The sequence below is a fragment of the Bos taurus genome, chromosome 12 (genome assembly GCF_002263795.3).
Source record: "Bos taurus isolate L1 Dominette 01449 registration number 42190680 breed Hereford chromosome 12, ARS-UCD2.0, whole genome shotgun sequence".
Classification (NCBI taxonomy): domain Eukaryota; kingdom Metazoa; phylum Chordata; class Mammalia; order Artiodactyla; family Bovidae; genus Bos; species Bos taurus.
Window position 1 is genome coordinate 74,454,388 of NC_037339.1, and position 18,684 is coordinate 74,473,071.

Here is an 18,684-nt window from a genome sequence, read left to right on the forward strand (position 1 = left end):
GCAGTTGGGACCACAGTGGTTTCTGTATTTTTATTGGACCTCTGTGGTTCCTGTGGGAAGGGACCTCTTCTCAGGGGCTGTGATTAGGGCGGGATTACACCACTCCTGGAGGTCAGGTGGCTCTTAGCCCAGTGCCTCGGATGGTGCTGCCCTGGGTCCCTCTCCAGCCCAGGCATCTTCATCTCCCACTCAGGATGCGCCGAGTCAAGGACCAAGGGAGCGCACACGTGGAGAGCTATTTTAAATTAAGCTCCAGAAATAGAGGTGGGGATGTTCAGATTTTAAGCCACTCACAGGAAGGAAAAAAAAAAATCATTCTTTTAAATGATGTATTTTAAGAATTTAAAGATTAAAAATAGGAAATCCTCAAGATTTTCTCCACATTAAAATTTAGAAAACTCTGGGAGACATGGTTTCTTTATTGTAATTAGATTTATGCAAAATGAAATTAAACGCATCCCATAAATTACTTAATGGATAATGAGTCCTTGACTGTCTGACTCAGAAATCGGTTTGTTTTGCAAGGATCCTTTAATCAGCTCCCTGGGAGGCCGTTGTCTGGCAGACAGCTGAAATACCTTAGATGACCAAGAGCCGGCTGGAGGGGTTGTATGCCACACAACTATTTTCCTTAAGGCGGTCTTACATTTTGATCAATCTCAGGCTCAAGATCGGACATGATGAATATGTTTCCCTTCAGAAACGTGGCTACAAAGTGTGGGTGAGCCAAGGACATCTGGGGTTCTCAGACTGGGCTTGTCTGAGGGATGTGGCCTGTGGGGAGTTCACCAGGGTCAGGGAGGAAAGAACCTAAACTCTCCCCATAACATCATGACATCACAGAGCGGCTATAACAAGCCAACGTGAGCAGCGAATTCTTGCCTACAGTCAAAAGTCACAGCTTTCTGAAAAATCTAACACCTACAGGAGTTTTCAATATGTTTTGAAAAATGAAGTGTCATGTAAGTGAAGACCCTAAAAAAAGCTTGGGATTCTTCGGTGCCATTGCACAGCGAGTCCACTGGCATTTCAGGAAATACTACAGAACCTCCTTTCGGTATCCTTGAACTTCAGTCTTGCCTTTCTTTGAAGATGAGTCTAGCAATGATGCTCCATGTTCGTCACATCTGGTGCTGTCTAGAGAAGGTGGCTCCTCTGTAAAGAGCTCTGGCCTTATGGACTTGGGACCCAGCTGTTGGTCGCCAAGGACCGCTGGCGCCCTAAGACGGCCCTCTCTCAGACAAGGGTCCTGGAAACAAAGCTCGGTTTATCCCCACCAAAGGCCTGCTTCATCCTGAGCAAAACCCGCAAGCTATGAGACAGTCTATTTTTCAAATTCTCTTAGAAGCACATCTTATCTGGGGCAGATCTCCCAGGTGTTTTCTGTGTCATCTAGTTTTTTGTTTGACTGATCAGAAACACAGCCGCTGGGAGAAGCCCTCAGCCAGCCCTCCTGCAATTGTTGGTGTTGCAATCAGTGACCCCAGGACCTGGCCATCAACTCAGGGCAGACATCCGGGTTCCCTCAGAGCCCAGAGGATGCCAGGCACCCAGGAGGATGGCAAGAAATGCTTGCCCCAGTGGTGCTCCAACTTGAGAGAGCCTCAGAGTTAGTCCTGGAAGGCTGGTTAAAACACAGATTACGGGGCCCCACACCCAGGACTTCTGATTCAGGACCTCTGGGCTGAGACCCAAGGATCTGCATTTCTAGCAAGTTCCCAGAGGCTGCTGGGACTGCTGGCCCATGTACTACACTTTGAAAACCGCTGGGCTGAGGATTCAGGGTTTTGAAGCTCAAATAATTTATCCCTGGGGCATCTTTTCACCTTCACCCTCATCTTACTTGGCAGCAGCAGGGTAAGCCCGTGGGACTTGCTAGAATTTTCCTACAGAATAATACTGGCATTCTCTATTCAGAGCCGTATTCCTTTAGGTTAGACTTTGGTCCATGTGTTAGTCACTCAGTCGTGTCCAACTCTTTGTGACCGCATGGACTATAGCCCACCAGGCTTCTCAGTCCATGGAATTCTCCAGGCAAGAATCCTGGAGTGGGTTGCCATGCCCTTCTCCAGGTGGTCTTCCAGACCCAGGGATCAAACCCAGGTCTCCTGCATTGAGGGCAGATTCCTTACTGTTAGCCATCAGGAGAGCCCAACTTTGGTCCATATTAAAGTGCAAATGGACCAGGAGGAAGACCAGGAGTTTATTGGACAAAGATTCGTTGAGCGTGTTCTATATATCAGGCACTGAACTGAACTCTGGGGATGTGAAAATAGTGGTCTGTTGTCTCAGATGTTAATGCAGGAGACCTGGGTTTGATCCCTGGGTCAGGAAGATCCCCTGGAGAAGGGCATGGCAACCCACTCCATATTCTTGCCTGGAGAATCCCATGGACAGTGGAGCCTGGAGGGCTACAGTCCATGAGGTCACAGAGAGACAGGACTGAAGTGACTGAGCACCCATGCGCGTCTTTTCCACACAGACACATTTTAACAGGGGCCCCTCTAGGCAGATGAACTGGAAGATGCCACCCCCTCCCCTCAATTTCCCCCTCACCCAAGGCGTTGGGAGCTCAGTCCAGAGCTGTACTCTCACCAAGCCCTCAAGCCACCTAGGTTCCCTGTCACTGCAGCACCCAGGGTGACTGCTGGGCCGTGAAAGTGTCTCATTCAGTTCTGGGTTAGCAGCAGCTGGAGGAAGACAGCAGGCCCAGGCCTTTGTAGTGACACCGTGGGATCTGTGCTTGGGGGAACCGTCTCTGGGGGTTCCCTCTGGCTGCAGACTGAAGGCGACCTGAGAAACGAGGGGCGCTCTGGATACGCGGCCCCGGACGAGCGCCCCCTGCAGGCAGTTCTGTGATCTCCACGGCACCGTCTTGCTCTCAGAAGCTACACCTGGAGCAGATCCACCGCCGGCAAGACTCGGGTCATTGATAGAGAACCACTGCAGAGAGGAAGCTTGGGAGTGCATTTCTTCAATAAATATTGATAGAGCAGCTTCTCCTTTCATCACCTTGCATTGGGTCAGCACTTTACTGTTCACAGAGTGTCTCTATGTTTCTTTTGTAATCAGTCCTTCATGACAGCAACCATATAAAGTAAGTAGAAACTACCAACATTTTACAGAGGAAGAAACTGGGTCACAGAGAAAATTGACCTACCCAAGGTCAGATGAAGGAGGCTTGGCAATATAAGGACTAGAAGCTGGCTCTTAGGCCAGGGTTCTTTTCACCATTCCAGAAAGTTCTGTGGCTAATAGAAGAAATGCAGAAGCCCTTACGGCATCAGTTGAACAATAATGCAAACTACATATATAATTCTGAATTTTTTTGGAGAGGAGTTAAAAGGAAGCTACTACTACTACTACATCGCTTCAGTCGTGTCCAACTCTATGCGACCCCACAGACGGCAACCCACCAGGCTCCGCTGTCCCTGGGATTCTCCAGGCAAGAATACTGGAGTGGGTTGCCATTTCCTTCTCCAATGCATGAAAGTGAAAAGTGAAAGTGAAGTAGCTCAGTCGTGTCCGACTCTTCTCGACCCCATGGACTGCAGCCTACCAGGCTCCTCTGTCCATGGGATTTTCCAGGCAAGAGTACTGGAGTGGGTTGCCATTGCCTTCTCCAAAGGAGGCTAGTGAGTTTAATTTTAATAATAATATTTAATCCAATTTGTTAATAATATTATCAATTCACCATGTAGTAAATATGAAACAATATTGAGATTTTTCATGTTCTTTTTTTCTCATACTAAAAATACACACCATACTTGAAATTGGTGTGTATTTTATACCTGGGCTTTCTAGGTGGCTCAGCAGTAAAGAATCTGCCTGCAATGCAGGAGCTCCAGATTCAGTCCCTGGGTGGGGAAAATCCCCTGGAGGAAGAAATGGCAACCCATTCCAGTATTCTTGCCTGGGAAATCCCATGGGCAATTTTATACTTAGAGCACATCTCAATTAGGATGCTGGATTTTTGTTGGAAAGATTAATACTTGACCTGTATTTAGATTCCGTGAAATTTACAACTGAAAAGTAGATTCATAGTTGATCCGAGCATACTGAAAAGTTTTCCAATAAGTATACTGAGGATCAGTTTTTAAGTTAAATTTACATTAAGAAGAAATAAAGAATTTAAATTTAGTTCCTCAGTGGCTCTAGCCACATCTCAAGTGTTCCGTAGCCATCTGTAGCCAGTGGCTTCGGGTATTGAAGAGCAAAGCCCTAACAAGTAACCCTGCCTCACTGGAGCCTCCAGTCTGTAGGCTTGGTATGTAATTTGCTGTGTGTTAGTATAGTTTAGTCTTGTCCCTTGGTTACCATGTTATTCATCCTCACCCATCATTGCCCATCTCCTTTGGTGGGCTCCCCTGACCTGATTTAAATCTGCTCTCAGTTCCTTATTCCCAGAGCTGCTGCTGCTAAGTCGATTCAGTCGTGTCCGACTCTGTGCGACCCCACAGACGGCAGCCCACCAGGCTCCCCAGTCCCTGGGATTTGCCAGGCAAGAACACTGGAGTGGGTTGCCATTTCCTTCTCCAATGCATGAAAGTAAAAAGTGAAAGTGAAGTCACTCAGTCGTGTCTGACTCTAAGCAACCCCATGGACTGCAGCCCACCAGGCTCCTCCATTCATGGGATTTTCCAGGCAAGAGTACTGGAGTGGGATGCCATTGCCTTCTCTGTCCAGAGCTGCTAGTTGTATCCATTCTTGAAGAGGGAGGTTGTGATGGCCTGAGGGAGGCGGTATCTTTGATAATAGTAGTTCTGGAACTCTTAGGATTGAAACAGAACAAGCTGGGAGAAAGAGCAGATTCACCAACAGTTAGGATAGCAGTATATTTAGCTGCAATCTGATGCACTTTCTGGAACATCTTTGACTTACACTGGACTGGCTGTCAGAAACTTGGCTCCTCTGCTTTTAAAAGCAAGTTCATCTTGATAGAGTCTGATGATCTAAATTCCGATTGGATTTTCACAGAAGTAGAAATGGCAGAAATGGCACTCTGGTTCTCCCAGGGTGGGGGGGTGGGAGCAGGGAACTCTTCGTATCTAAAAGTATGAGCAAAAGCATACCCCGTTCACTGGACTGGATTAAGAGCTTTGTTCCAGTGTGGTTTTCAGGAATACTTGAGTAATAATTCATTGGTGCTTGAATCCATATTTGCCGATTTCTTTTCCTACATGTGAAGGGTTGGCCAAGACTGTACGGCTTTGAGGATGAGAACCCATCTCCTGCATCTTTGTTGTTCTATGACCCCAAGTAAACCCAGGTCCTTAGGACTCAGGGACGCTGTAAAATTTTGCAAGTATAAACTCCACGTGTCCAGCCTCTCACTGTGTCTCCAACATTATTGGAGCCTCATCTCCACTGAACACACCGGCAGAAATGTTTCCTCACTCATCCTTTGTTCTCATGTGGGTTAGAGGTGGGGGTTGAGTTAAGAGTGCAGGTCCAGGCTGGTCGGTGAAACCTGACCTAGAGTCAGCTTGGTTATTGAACTCCTCTTCTTAAACTCTTGAAGTTAAGATGGTTGAATGTTAGCTTCTGGGAACACAGTGCTGCCAAACAGACAAGCAGGAGCCTGTCAGGCCCCTCAAATATTTCACAGTTGGAAGTTAGGAATGTGTCACAGCTTCCCCGGTTGCCGATGTCCTTCAGTGCACATACAGTTACAGCTCATTCAAACACTTCTACTGACAAGGAAGAGAAGGGTTGTGATGAAGAAGCGTTCCCCCCGTCCCAGGAGATGTCCCACTAAATATTAATAAATGATCCACAATTAGATAAGCTTGGCAGATGCCATTGCAGGCCCTCCCCCCATCAGAGACGCATTCAAGGCTGAAAAAAGCCCTATTGCAGGTAAGCCTTGTTCAGCTTGGTTTACCTGGAGTTAACTAAACCTAACTGGTGGTCAGACCTACTTTTTCAGTGAACACTTGTGAACCACTCAAGGATTATTGCTCTCTGAACTTATTTGGTACGTGATGATTTTAAATAACCTACTTCCAGCCTCCATTAAGTTTTCAGTTATAAATTTTTTAAAAGGACATCAAGGCTAAGGAAACAACTAAGGTAGCCTGTGGCATACTCAATATATGAAAATGACCAACTTCTGTTATTTAGTCTTTCATTCATGCTGCACTCAATGTTAAATTTTTTAATGTTTTTATAATTTCATAATCCTTGAGATATTAAAAGAAACTAAATGGGCTGATTTTAGAAATCTGAATTGATCAGTCATATTTTTGTTGTAGATCTCAACTCCAGGATTCTGCAGAACCAAACATTTTTAAGTTGTGACTCTGTTAAAAACTAAACTGCACTAAAGTAAAATGAACTTGTGTTCATTCACTTAGTGAGTGAGTCTGCCATCAGCTAAATTGCTCGATAAATACTTTTTGAGGACCTAATAGCCCTGATCTAAGGTGCTAGGGAAGCGGAAATGAAAACTACAAACGGGAAAGAAAGCAACATTACCATCAACCAACTATTAAAAGTAGAGAGAAAGTATGAGAGATCTGAGAATAATATCAGGAGGGGTCTACCTATCCCTCTCTAAGCTCAAACCTCTGTGAACTAGAAAGGACGTATAGGGTGAGGAGTGCACATTTCATCCAGAATGACAATATATCCTTATTAAATAGAAGAGACACATCCCAAATAATTGTTTATAGCATTTTCAACAATAAAATCAATGGCCTAAATGTGAAATTAATTGGAAGCCACGGTTCTAATACACTGTTTTGGCGATTAAGCACATTAGATTGAATTGTCTCAGAATGCCTAATTATTGTGTCTGCCACACTCATCTGTTTGAGTCATCCCTAACTTTTGGACTGCTGCCTGGATCATTTCTGCAATACAGTTGCAGTTTCGTATTCTTCTCTTTCTTTTAATGCATAACTTCTCTTACTATATTCAAAGCTCAAAGCTCTAAACTGCACTTTTGCAAATTTGAGATAAGAGCTAAATAGTTTGTTCAAGTGTTGAGTCCATTGAGTTGGGGTGTAAGTTGATTTTATTTTTTAATTGAGAAATGTTTTATAGTATAGGATAGTTGATTCACCACTTATTTATGTTTTGCAGCTTCAAGATTTAAAAGTGCCTGTGTGAAGTCACTTTTGCTGGAAACCACACTCCGGGAGCTTTTTGTTCAGATCTTGTTTTTCTGTCAAATATACATTACCCTGACCTTACGAGTGGATGAAGATACCTCAACTGTCTGACTTTGCCAATTGCTTGATTTCAGAATTTTAAACGGTGGAAGGAGAAAGAAATCCTCCTAAGATCTGAACATCTCAGTGGCTTATTTTCCAGCGTCGTCAATAGCTGTGAGTGTCAGGACTAAATATTCTCCCAAGGAGTGCCATGATATTGAGGTCACTTTATTAAAAACAGTTGTGTCTGCGAAACGATCAGGAGACTTGGACGTTTACAGTCAGAGATGACACTGAGCATGCTTTTATTGCGGCCCGCAGTCTTCGAGTGGGGCATATTGATTGATGAGTGACTGCCTGCCGATAAATTTTCTCCGCGCTCTGTATCCTGGATTGGACTTCATTAAGCAATTTATCACTTACCTTCAGACTTACATGTGGGATTTTTCACAACAATAGTTTTGGAATCATTGGAACTTGGATTGATTTCACCATTTAGCAGGGAGGAACAGGATCCCAGTTATTTTCTCATCATGGCTTTGAATGTTGCCCCCGTCAGAGACACAAAATGGCTGACATTAGAGGTTTGCAGACAGTTCCAGAGAGGAACCTGCTCCCGCTCTGATGAGGAATGCAAATTCGCCCACCCCCCCAAAAGCTGCCAGGTTGAAAATGGAAGAGTAATTGCCTGCTTTGATTCCCTAAAGGTAAGAGAATGCGTTTTTAGGTAGTCACATCAATGCCACATTGGACTGTCAAACGGAATGCTTTTCATTGTACTTCTAACGATCGATTTTCAATCCTGTTTTTCTTATTTGTGGTGATTATTGGGAGATTTGCACTCAGATTTTTTTCATGTCAGGCACATATAAATTTTTTACAGATCCATGTTTAAATTAAAAATACATGATGGTGTATTTTTGGTCTGGCATGACATTCATGTACTCAAGAGTTTTAAATCAAAGTCTGGCTTGTGACAACTGAAGATAAATATTTTATTAACGTTTGGTCTTCTGGAGGTTATATAAAGGTGAAGAAATTGAATGTGTCACTTTTACGTGCCAGTTACTCTGATTCACCTCTTGAAGAATTTCTCCTCTTGTGGCTTGCTTTCTTGACCAAGGGCTTCCTAAAATACTTCTTAAGAGGTTTTTCGCTCTCTTTGGAAATTTGCCATGGCTAACAGGAATTATTAAATACACACTCAGCACTCCCTGAGAACTTACCATGTGTAAGTTAACATATAGCACATCAGAGAAGAAATGAATGTGCTTCAAGTTGGTATCCTTGATGAGCCCACTGTCTGGTAGGGAAAATACAGCAAACGGCTATAATTCAAGACAGAAAGGGTGTGTGTTTTGTCGCTCAGTTGTGTCCAACTCTTTGCGACCCCATGGACTGTAGCCCTCCAGGCTCCTTTGTCCATGGGGATTCTCCAGGCAAGAATACTGGAGTGGGTTGCCATGCCCTCCTCCAGGGGAGCTCCCCAACCCAGGGATCAAACTCGGGTCTCCCGAATTGCAGGCAGATTCTTTAACATCTGAGCCACTAGGGAAGACCAAGACAGAAAGGGGCACGTGCCCTAAGAGAAGGATAGAAAGCAGACTTCTGTGATAAAAAGCAGATTCATAGAAGGGAGCGCTGGCTTCCAGCTGATTGTTTCAGAAGGGTTTTTGGAGGCTGTGGCACCTGAGTTGTATACCAAGTTGGGTGGAGATTAGACTTGAAGAAATGGGAGAATTATCGTCAAAGATCTCATTGAAGAAAATGGGGGTGACTTAACCCATAATTCTTTGAGGTGGATTTATTCCCTAAAATTATGGATCCTATCAATCCCTGACTGTCTAGGATAGTCCTAACATAATTGCAATATTGTTTTCAATGATACATGTAAGACACATAGCTAAAAAAAGAAAATAGAGCTTCAATTTTACATCTCTGAAAAACTTCATATAAATAAGCTTACCAAACAACAAAAATTTGATCCATGCTCTTAATATACAATTTGGAAAAGCATAGTGCTGTGAGTTTACGATAGTGACTTTAGCCTATTTTGGGGTATTGAAGGCACTGGGTATGTTTCTTGAGAAAATTTCTTCTTTAAGTAAAAAAAAACAAAAAACTATGTCTTATTTGACTTACAGATGAAAATTGAAATATAAGACTTCAAATCATATTTTAATGGGAAAATTTGTCTATACTAAAAGCAGAACATATTTATAGCTCAATAGAATAAAGATTAAATTTGAAAAAATTACATACGTAGTTTACATCAATAACTACCCCTCTTTTCTCCCTTTTTTATCTCTCAAAGCTTATTAGTTTAGACTTTAAAATTATAACTCATTTTGTCTACATAGAATTGACTAGATGGATGATAAATCACAATTCATATAGACTGTAACAGCATGAGCACATTTTTATATTAGTATGTATTTTGCTTGTAGTCAAAAAAGTAAGTAAAGTGTGTATTCACTTCTGTGATTATCACAAATGACAGCCTTCACTGTAAAAAACAGTGTAGATTAAAAACTAGAATGTAAGAACTTTAAGATATGGAATCAGGTCAGAAATGAGGAATTCATTTTCCAGGTCATCCCCAAGCCCTTTGTTTTATCAAGCCAACCCTTTTTTGGTTGGATATTTACTATTAAACTGAGGTTTTAGTAATTTCTTAAAACTTTTAATTCTTTTAACTAGTGAGGGAAGTATGCCCAACCTCTTAAGGCTCAGTATTTTTTGACTGTCAACAGCACAACTCCCAGATTCTTATATGTCAATATTGTACTGGAGATTCACCAAGATCACAAGTGTTTGAGAATTCCCACCCATGAGAAAGAATCGAGAACAGTTATGTTTAGAATAAAATGTAAACCAAGCTGTGAGAACGTTGAGTACTCTTTAGAAAGAGACCTTGAAGATCATTTTCAGAAGTGTCTAGTAAAACCGTTTCCAAGTGTGGAAGCAGAGTTGTATATTGCCTCAAGTTATTAGTTTCCTTTCAGAATAGTAAATTTCTAGGTTATTTAATTTGAGTGCAATATCATAGGTTTGTGACGTTGTCAAACTGTAAACAATATGGAAAAAGCCCACAGGCCCAGGAGTAAGACAGACCCAAGCCTACCTGCTCAATGACTTCCCAGCCTTCCGTGGGTCATTTATCACTTCTTAGCTTTGTTGTCTCATCAGTAAAATGAGAAAATTCACCAGGGACATAGGCTAAAATTTCCAGTGCCCAGCACCACGCTGGCCTGTTCACCTTGAAAGGCGGCTGTAAGGAGTACGAGTCCTTACAGCAGGAACTGGTAAATAAAAGAGACACTCAAAAATACAGGCTAAAATGACAGATGATGATGGTGATCATAATGGAGCTAATTTAATTTTATTTCATGTATTAAAAAAAGGTAGCTCTGCAGCAGTAGAACCAGCCTAGGGTAGAAAGAAGGGCAAGGGTTTTGAAGTCAGGACAGGCCGGGACTTGAAGAAACCCTGGCGGGGACATGGGCTAACTATATCATTTGAGACAAGTTATTTTACCTCCTTGACTTCAGTGTCAACCTATTTTAAATTGCTACAATAATTCCTACTTCATAAGGCTACTTCAAAGACCAACTGGCCTAAAACATACCTGTCGCCCAGCACGAGCCAGACTCAGTGATAGTAGTGTCTTTCCCTTCCTAGTAAAGTATCATGTAGTATGCACCTTGAGTTTAATGACTGGCTTTACAAGCAAAACGTGACCAACTCTTAAAGCATCCAATTCTTAATGTGTCCAAACTCTTAATCTATTGTAATAATACCTCAGTGATGCAAATTAGTCATGAGGTTAAAAAAAATCAAGTTTGAGGCAGACATCATTTTTGTTGTTGTTATTTATTGCAAGATATCTTCTGCAAACACTGTAGGGTACTTTTATTCATAAAAATAGGAAAAACAAATCTGTGTTGGCTTATATAGGTACAAGTTAATTTGTGAGCCTCAGATACTCCGCTTTTGTTTTTGTTATGAGTTAAATTCGTATATGTGACCAAACTTCCGTAAATACATACTAAACAAATTTGTGGGTGTTTGGAAAAGAGATTTGCTGAGGTCTTTGTTAAGAGAGGTGTATGTATATAGATGCTATTATAACAGATTTTGTAAAATGTACAGAGTTCTCACAGTGACATTTGTAATTTATTCACAGTTACCACGCTGCATTTTATGTGAAACCACTGGACATGCAAGCATTTATGATTTTTTAAAGTTACAATGTTATTATGAACAGTGGAACTGCTTAAATCTTTTACAGAAGGCCAGAACATCCAGAACACCCTTGTATCCCTGGAGCCTAGAACAGTGTCTCATACCTTGTGAAAGTGAAGTGAAAGTCGCTCAGTCATGTCTGATTCTGTATAGTCCATGGAATTCTCCAGACCAGAATACTGGAGTGGGTAGCCTTTCCCTTCTCCAGGGGATCTTCCCAACCCAGCGATTGAGCCCAGGTCTCCCACATTGCAGGTGGATTCTTTACCAGCTGAGCCACAAGGGAAGCCGCTTCATACACTGTAAATGCTCACTAATGGTAGAGCACGTTCATCAGGAAAATACTCAAGCCTCTCAGATAGGGCTGTTGCATATGGTCACATAGGGGTGCACTGAACAATAGGGGTCCGTTTCTCATCATAGTGAGATGGGCACCCTCTGGAGTTGTGCAGTGCACAGCCTGTGCAGCCGCGTGCTGTGGCCCTGTTCTTCATATCCCAATCGATTTCCAACTCAGGGAGCTCTGTGCAAGAACTGAAGACACAGGCTGACTCCGGAAGTACAACACAACACTTTCTCTGAAACTGCATGTGATGCAAAAACTACTTGTTTTTACTCTCCCATTCTGTGAGACGCTGGCTATAAGTTGGCTGATGACAAGTAAAATTGTAGTCTTCGGATTTATGGATGAAAAATTTAAAAATTAGAAGTGGTTAGATATGTGGCCATTTTGGACAATTTTTTAAAAATATTCCCCAAAGGTATCACAATATGTCACTGGCCTCAACCTTAACTTCACATTTTTGAATTGCTGTTGGGCTCTTCAGTTCAGTTGCTCAGTTGTGTCTGACTCTTTGCGACCCCATGGACTGCAGCACGCCAGACTTCCCTGTCCATCACCAACTCCCAGAGCTTGCTCAAATTCATGTCCATTGAGTCGGTGATGCCATCCAACCATCTCATCATCTGTCATACCCTTCTCCTCCTGCCTACAGTCTTTCCCAGCATCAGGCTCTTTTCCGGTGAGTCAGCTCTTCGCATCAGGTGGCCAAAGTATTGGAGCTTCAGTTTCAGCATCAGTCCTTCCAATGAATATTCAGGACTGATTTCCTTTATGATTCAGTAAGATTTCCTTTACAACTGGACTCTTAATAGGGGCTAATTCTTTGCAGAAATTGCTTGAGTGTTTTCTAAATTATATGCCTCATTTTGGCCTGATTTAGAAGTATAATCTCAGGTAATTATTTCATTATCAATGGAAATCACTGTAGTCCTATAGAGCCTGTCAGCCAGGCATTTTTCATGCAATTATCTATTCTTTCTAACAACACTGTAAGGTAAATATTACTCAGTTAACCATTACAAATGTGGATACAGATTCAAAAATACAAGTTGCTCTCCTATACCTTATAAATGGTGGAGCAGAGATCTGATTCCAGGTGTGACTCCAGGACTAGTGTCATCTCTTCCCTCTTCCTAATTCCCCTTACAGAATAATCATCGATGTAATTAAGTCTAACACTCCTAATAGCTTAGTAATATTTATGTTTAACAAGTTTAGCATATTGAAGTGTAAAAAAACATTCCAAAATAGAAGCCCCAGGAATGAGCCTATTTATGTCCTTGAATATTAAATATTTTTTAAAAGCGAGAAACTGCAAGAGAATGCAAGGCACATGTTGTATTTGTTTTTGCATCTGCACACAAATATTATATCATCACTTACTAGGTCTCAGTAACAAAAATGGTTTGGATTCAAGGTGTTGGAGTGTGTGTGTGCCCCCGTGATTCTGAAGTGCATGGTTTCAGATATATGATGTGAGAAGGCAGGACAGCTTTGCACTTTAAGAATTCTTGGATCCCCTGATTAGACTTCTCTCTTATTAGAGATCCGTTTCCCGACCATGACTTCCACTCTCTCCTATAAATCAACCACTTCCCCTTTGTGCCCTCACTTGACACCATTCAGACCTCCATATATAGTATACCCCTCTGAGTACGTGTCCCAGGACAAGCAGGTAAGCTTCCTTTTAAAGGCAAGACTGTGTCTCATCTCTGCGCCCCAGCACCTAAGGTGGCGTCATAGCGGAAATGCAATCATGACCACTCAAAGAATGCATAAGCCAACAAAGAGTCCTCATAATTTTTCAGAGGGGATTTATTGATGATCATCAGTGCATTTTGGATCCAGCATTGATCTCTGGATGAGCATTCACCCTTTTCTCTAAATATTTCCTTTTGCCGGCCTGGTCAGCCTCTCCTTGGAATTCTCTCCTGCTCTTCCCCCCACAGTATACTCCTAGTTCTTTCACTGCTCTGACCTGCCTGTCTGTTCTGCCTCTAATCCCACCTCGTCCTCCCCTTGCTCCCTAAGGTAGATGCTCTCCAAAAGACCCAGTGTTGGTCCTCCCTAGGTCAGGTCCAGTGATCCATTCTGAAAGGGGAAGTGGAAATGACAGTGTTAGTCGCTCAGATGTGTCCGACTCTTTGCGGCCCTATTGACTGTAGCCCACCAGGCTCTTCTGTCTGTGGAATTCTCCAGTCAAGGATTCTGGTGTGGGTTGCCATGCCCTCCTCCAGGGGCCCTTACCTACCCACGGATCGAACCCGGGTCTCCTGCATTGCAGGCAGATTATCATCTGAGCTACTGGGGAAACCCTCTGAAGGGGGATCTGCCCTCAAATATTCAGTTCCTGCCTCTGTGCTGATCAGTCCCAGTTCTGGATGTGTGCTCTTCCCCGGCCAACTTCGAGGCTCTGAATTCCTACTGAACACCTCATGTGAATGGTTCATTGTCTGCTGCAGTTCAGGATATCTAAACCCACACCCTTCATCCTGACCCCACCCTGAGCCATCACCCACTCCATCCCCATGCCTGTTCCCCAGGTGCAAAATCTTAGTTTGATCCTCACCATCGTGCTAAGCACACTTAGTGTTTTTTTCCCCCCTCCTTGTCCTGATAGTGGGAAGTATGCATCTTTCCTAAGTAATCAAGACTGTGGAATCTTTACTCAGAAAAGTGGTCATACCCTGAGACTACTGGCAAACAATCTCAGGATTGCAAAGGTTTCATGTTTACCTCTAAAAACTATCTATGGACTGTGAGTTAAGGAAGTCTCTCATTCACAGAGAAGTCTGACACATTAAAGTGGGCACAAGAAGACCAGAGGACCATTAAAGATGCTTTCTGATTGTTTCCCAGATTTTCCTAGAGCCAAGATAAGCGCCGAATTCTTCCTAATACTCAAGATATTCTCTGCTCAGGGTGGATATACTTTTAGTTTTTCAGGACAAGAGGAGGACCATTACTTCCTGTCTAAGAGCAGACGGAATCAGCTTTGATGCCTTCAGTGAGCAAGGGAATGAGATTCTGAAGCTCTACAGCATCTGCCTAAAAGTCTTACTTAGGGGCAGCACACCTGTGGCATTTATTTTATGGCTGATGCCACTTTCCTGGGACACGGCTGCTACCTAACACAGTTTACAGTGACGAGTCAGACAAGATCACCTCTGTGTTAGTTTCCTGGGGCTGTGATTATGAAATACCACCAACTGGGTGGCTTAAAACCACAGAAATGCATCATCTCCTAGTTCTAGGGGCTGGAAGTTTGATCAAAGTGTCTGTGGACCATGTTCTTTCTGAATCTCCTACAAGAGCAGCTTTCCTTGCCTCTTCTGGTTTCTCGTAACACATTCCCTATGACTGTGTAATTCTGATCTCTGCCCTCCTCTGCAGATGTCTGTCTTCCTGTCTGTCTCTCTTTGCATCATCTTCCCTCTGAGTCTGTGTCCAAATTTCCCCTTCTTACAAGGACATGAGTTATATTAAGGTAGGGCCACTCCCCTCCTCCAGTATGACCTCATCTTATCTAATTACTTCTGAAGTGACTCTGTTTTCAAATCGAGTCACAGTCTGAGGGACAGGGATTTAAGATTTCAGTATATCTTTTGGTGAGGGGTAGAGGGGGACAACATGAGGCAGTGCATAACAGTAACATCTAAACATCAGAAATCAAGCACTGTGGTCTAATTCAATGAGTCCAAACTGGGTTTCAGAATCCATCTGCACACACTGCCCTGGATGGCCACTAGCCATCATCGGAGCTAGCAAAAGAGAGGAGGCTTAAAAAAACTCCAGTTTTTGATATTGAGTAAGAGAAGGCCTGATGATAGACAGTCATTCTGTGATTATAATGATCTGTGTTTAAGCACGAAAGAATAGATAAAAATAATTCACAGAGAAAAGTGGCGAAACTGCTCCAAAAATAAAACTAATGAAATAAAATACCAATTGTAACCTTAATTATATTGCTTAATAATTACATTTGTTTATTTACTCACTTTGCCTTGGGCAGTGATGGTAACTTCTGTTAGACCGTGTGGGAGTTCTTGGGAAACCATTTCTCTACATTTATCATAATAAATAATGTTTCATATTCTGTTTTTCTGAAGATGGAAACAGTATTTTGTCAGTACCCTTCTTCCATTCAAACCCCTGTCTTTATTTTAGGGTGTTTTAATACAGTGACAAACTAGGAAGCAAAGAGCTCGGGTAAAAGCCCTGGTCTAAGAATCTGCACTGGTTCTGAATTATGACATTGCTGCATGTAAGCTTACATCATTCACCTCCCTGAGTTTCAGGTGATGCGTCAGTAAACATTCACTAATTCATTCGTTCATTCATTCCCTCTAAGTAAACCAAAGGTACAAACTCAAGATCTGTAGGAATCAGCAAGTAATATGAATGAGTGACTCAGCACTCACTGCTTGGGAGACCTAGGGCTCCCTGGAGACAGCAGGAAATTAGCCAAAGAGCACATAACCCCTCTAGAGATGCCAGCAGCCACCCAGCCACAGACAGCTGTTGCCTGCCTTTTGAGCATCCTGGGGATTTAAAAAACAAAAAGGAACCAGGGATACAAGTTTTGATGTAAAGTTTCCCAATTTCTAAATCTTGACAGCCAATTAAAATATCTTTAAATCCCGAAGTTCAAATAGAACACCTCTACTGGAGGGATTCAACCTAAAGTCTGCTACATTTAGCCTCTGAAACAAATAAGTATTGATCCTTTGACAGGCGCTGCTAAACACTGGGAATAGAATAGCATATACAGATTCTTCCATCGATAGAGCTAATTGAGGGCAGAATGAATTTATAAACTGTTCTTCGTCATCCTTGAAAGACTGTTTTCACACCGCTTTGGTGATTCACTCTCTGGTTTTCCCCTTACCTCACTGGCCACTCCTCCTCTGTCTCTCTTCCTGAATCACCCTCCTCCTCCGGACCTCTAAGTGCTGGCTTCTCTCCAGGCTTTGCCCTCAAGCGTCTTTTCGATGTTTGCTCACATCCATGGTGGGCACCTTAATCTTCTGATGACTTACTGAACACATTCTTACCTCGGGGAGTTTGGGCTTTCTGTCCATCCACCCCTAAACTGGACTTCCCTCAATGACCTCATCCTACCCAAAGGCTATAAACATTTCCTATATGCTGAAAATTTTGAACTTCTATCTCTAGCCTTGATTTCTCCTCTGTCTAGGCTCACACATCCAACTGCCAACCTGCCATCTCTACCTGGATATTCAAGTGACTTCTCAAGTTTAATATATCTACTAATAAGAACTCATTGGAAAAGACTCTGATGCTGGGAGGGATTGAGGGCAGGAGGAGAAGGGGGCGACAGAGGATGAGATGGCTGGATGGCATCATGGACTCGATGGACGTGAGTTTGAGTGTACTCCGGGAGTTGGTGATGGACAGGGAGGCCTGGCGTGCTGTGATTCATGGGGTCGCAAAGAGTCGGACACAACTGAGCGACTGAACTGAATAAGAACTTGAGGCCCCCCCTTCAATCTGCTGTTCCCATGGTACCTGTTCTCAGTAGATGGTACCGTTTATTCAGTTGATCAAATTAAACATCTTAAAACCGGCTGGAATCTTCGGTTACCATTACCACCATGTCCAATCTTTCTTTTCTATCAGCAGGTCCTATTCTCTCTGCCTTCAGAAGACATCCTAGATCTGAGCACTTTTCAGCACTTCTGTGATGACTGCCTTGGCCCAAACTACCATCGTGTTTCAAATGGATTGTTACAATAGTCAACCATAGCTTTCACTTTTGCCATTCCTTACTCTCGTGACTCCACAGTCATGTCACTCTCTAGCTTAAAACTTTTCAGTAGCTGTTCATTTCATTGATGAAACCCAAGGGCCTTCCCTAAAGCCCCATGTGGTCTGGCCCCCGGCTGCATTCCTGGCCCCACTTTCCCCCGTTTGCACTGGCTGTACCCTCCACCTGGAATGCTCTCCCCCCAGGTAACTACAAGCCTCAGTTCTTCACTTTGGTCTGGACTTTGCTTAAATAGCACACATCCCTCCACAAAAGCAACCTCAGAACTTGTCCTTAAGGGATGTTATCTGCCTATGTATCTCTTTCTTCACCATCTCCACTGCTGGAAGGTAATGCTGGAAGGCTGGGGTCTCGATTGCTCTATCTCTGTGCCTGGCAGCTTCTGGGTGCTCATTCATATTTACAAAAGAATTAAGTGCATCCTTGGGCTTCCCTGGTGGCTCAGTGATAAAGAACCCACCTGCCAATGCAGGAGGTGTAGGTTTGATCCCTGGGTCGGAAAGATCCCTGGAGAAGGAAATGGCAACCCATTCCAGTATTCTTGCCTGGGAAATCCCATGGACAGAGGAGCCTGGTGGGCTATAGTCCATGGGATCCCAAAAGAGTCGAACATGATTTAGTAACTAAGTAACTATATTTATCAACAAATATATCCTTAAGTCTTTAAAATACCACTTAAAAATACTTTAAAACACTTTTTTCCCACTGTTTTTCCCACAAAATTCTGATAACTCTTTTGGCTACCTATTGCTCATTTTTTTCCATTAATCAACAGACAGAAAACCCTTCATGGTTAAAGGTTTTGTACAAACAAGTTCTTTGATTTACAACCCAAAAGGTGTTTCTGGACCTGTGCATGACTTTGACTGCCTTGTTAGGCAGGTCACATGGAGATGTGCCCACAAGTGTCTGTTAAGAGCTATTTAAATTCCCGGATGGCCTGTTTGGCGCCTGTGGGCAGCTAACTCATCAGTTCCCCAAAGCCTGACTGTAGAATGATGCTGGTACTGGACAACATTTTCCCTAGTTTGCTATAAAATCAGGACATTGAAATACATTTGTGTATTGTTTTGTTTTTATTGTGATGGGAACACAACAGGAGATCTACCCTCTTAACACATTTTTTGGGGGACTGTGCCATGTGACTTGTG

General features: G+C 42.9%; 1 protein-coding gene across 14 annotated transcripts in view; it reads left to right on the plus strand.

The window, feature by feature from the left end:
* Positions 1-18,684, plus strand: part of MBNL2 (muscleblind like splicing regulator 2) — a 161,795-nt gene that overhangs the window by 43,601 nt on the left and 99,510 nt on the right. For 13 of the 14 annotated variants that reach the window (XM_024999890.2, XM_024999891.1, XM_024999895.1 and 10 more), the window contains one exon: positions 7,087-7,864. The exons of the other annotated variant lie outside the window; for it this stretch is intronic. In XM_024999890.2, the coding sequence (XP_024855658.1) occupies positions 7,691-7,864 (174 nt within the window). In that variant the 5' untranslated portion in view covers positions 7,087-7,690. The remainder of the gene's footprint in view (positions 1-7,086; positions 7,865-18,684) is intronic. 14 annotated transcript variants of the gene reach the window in all.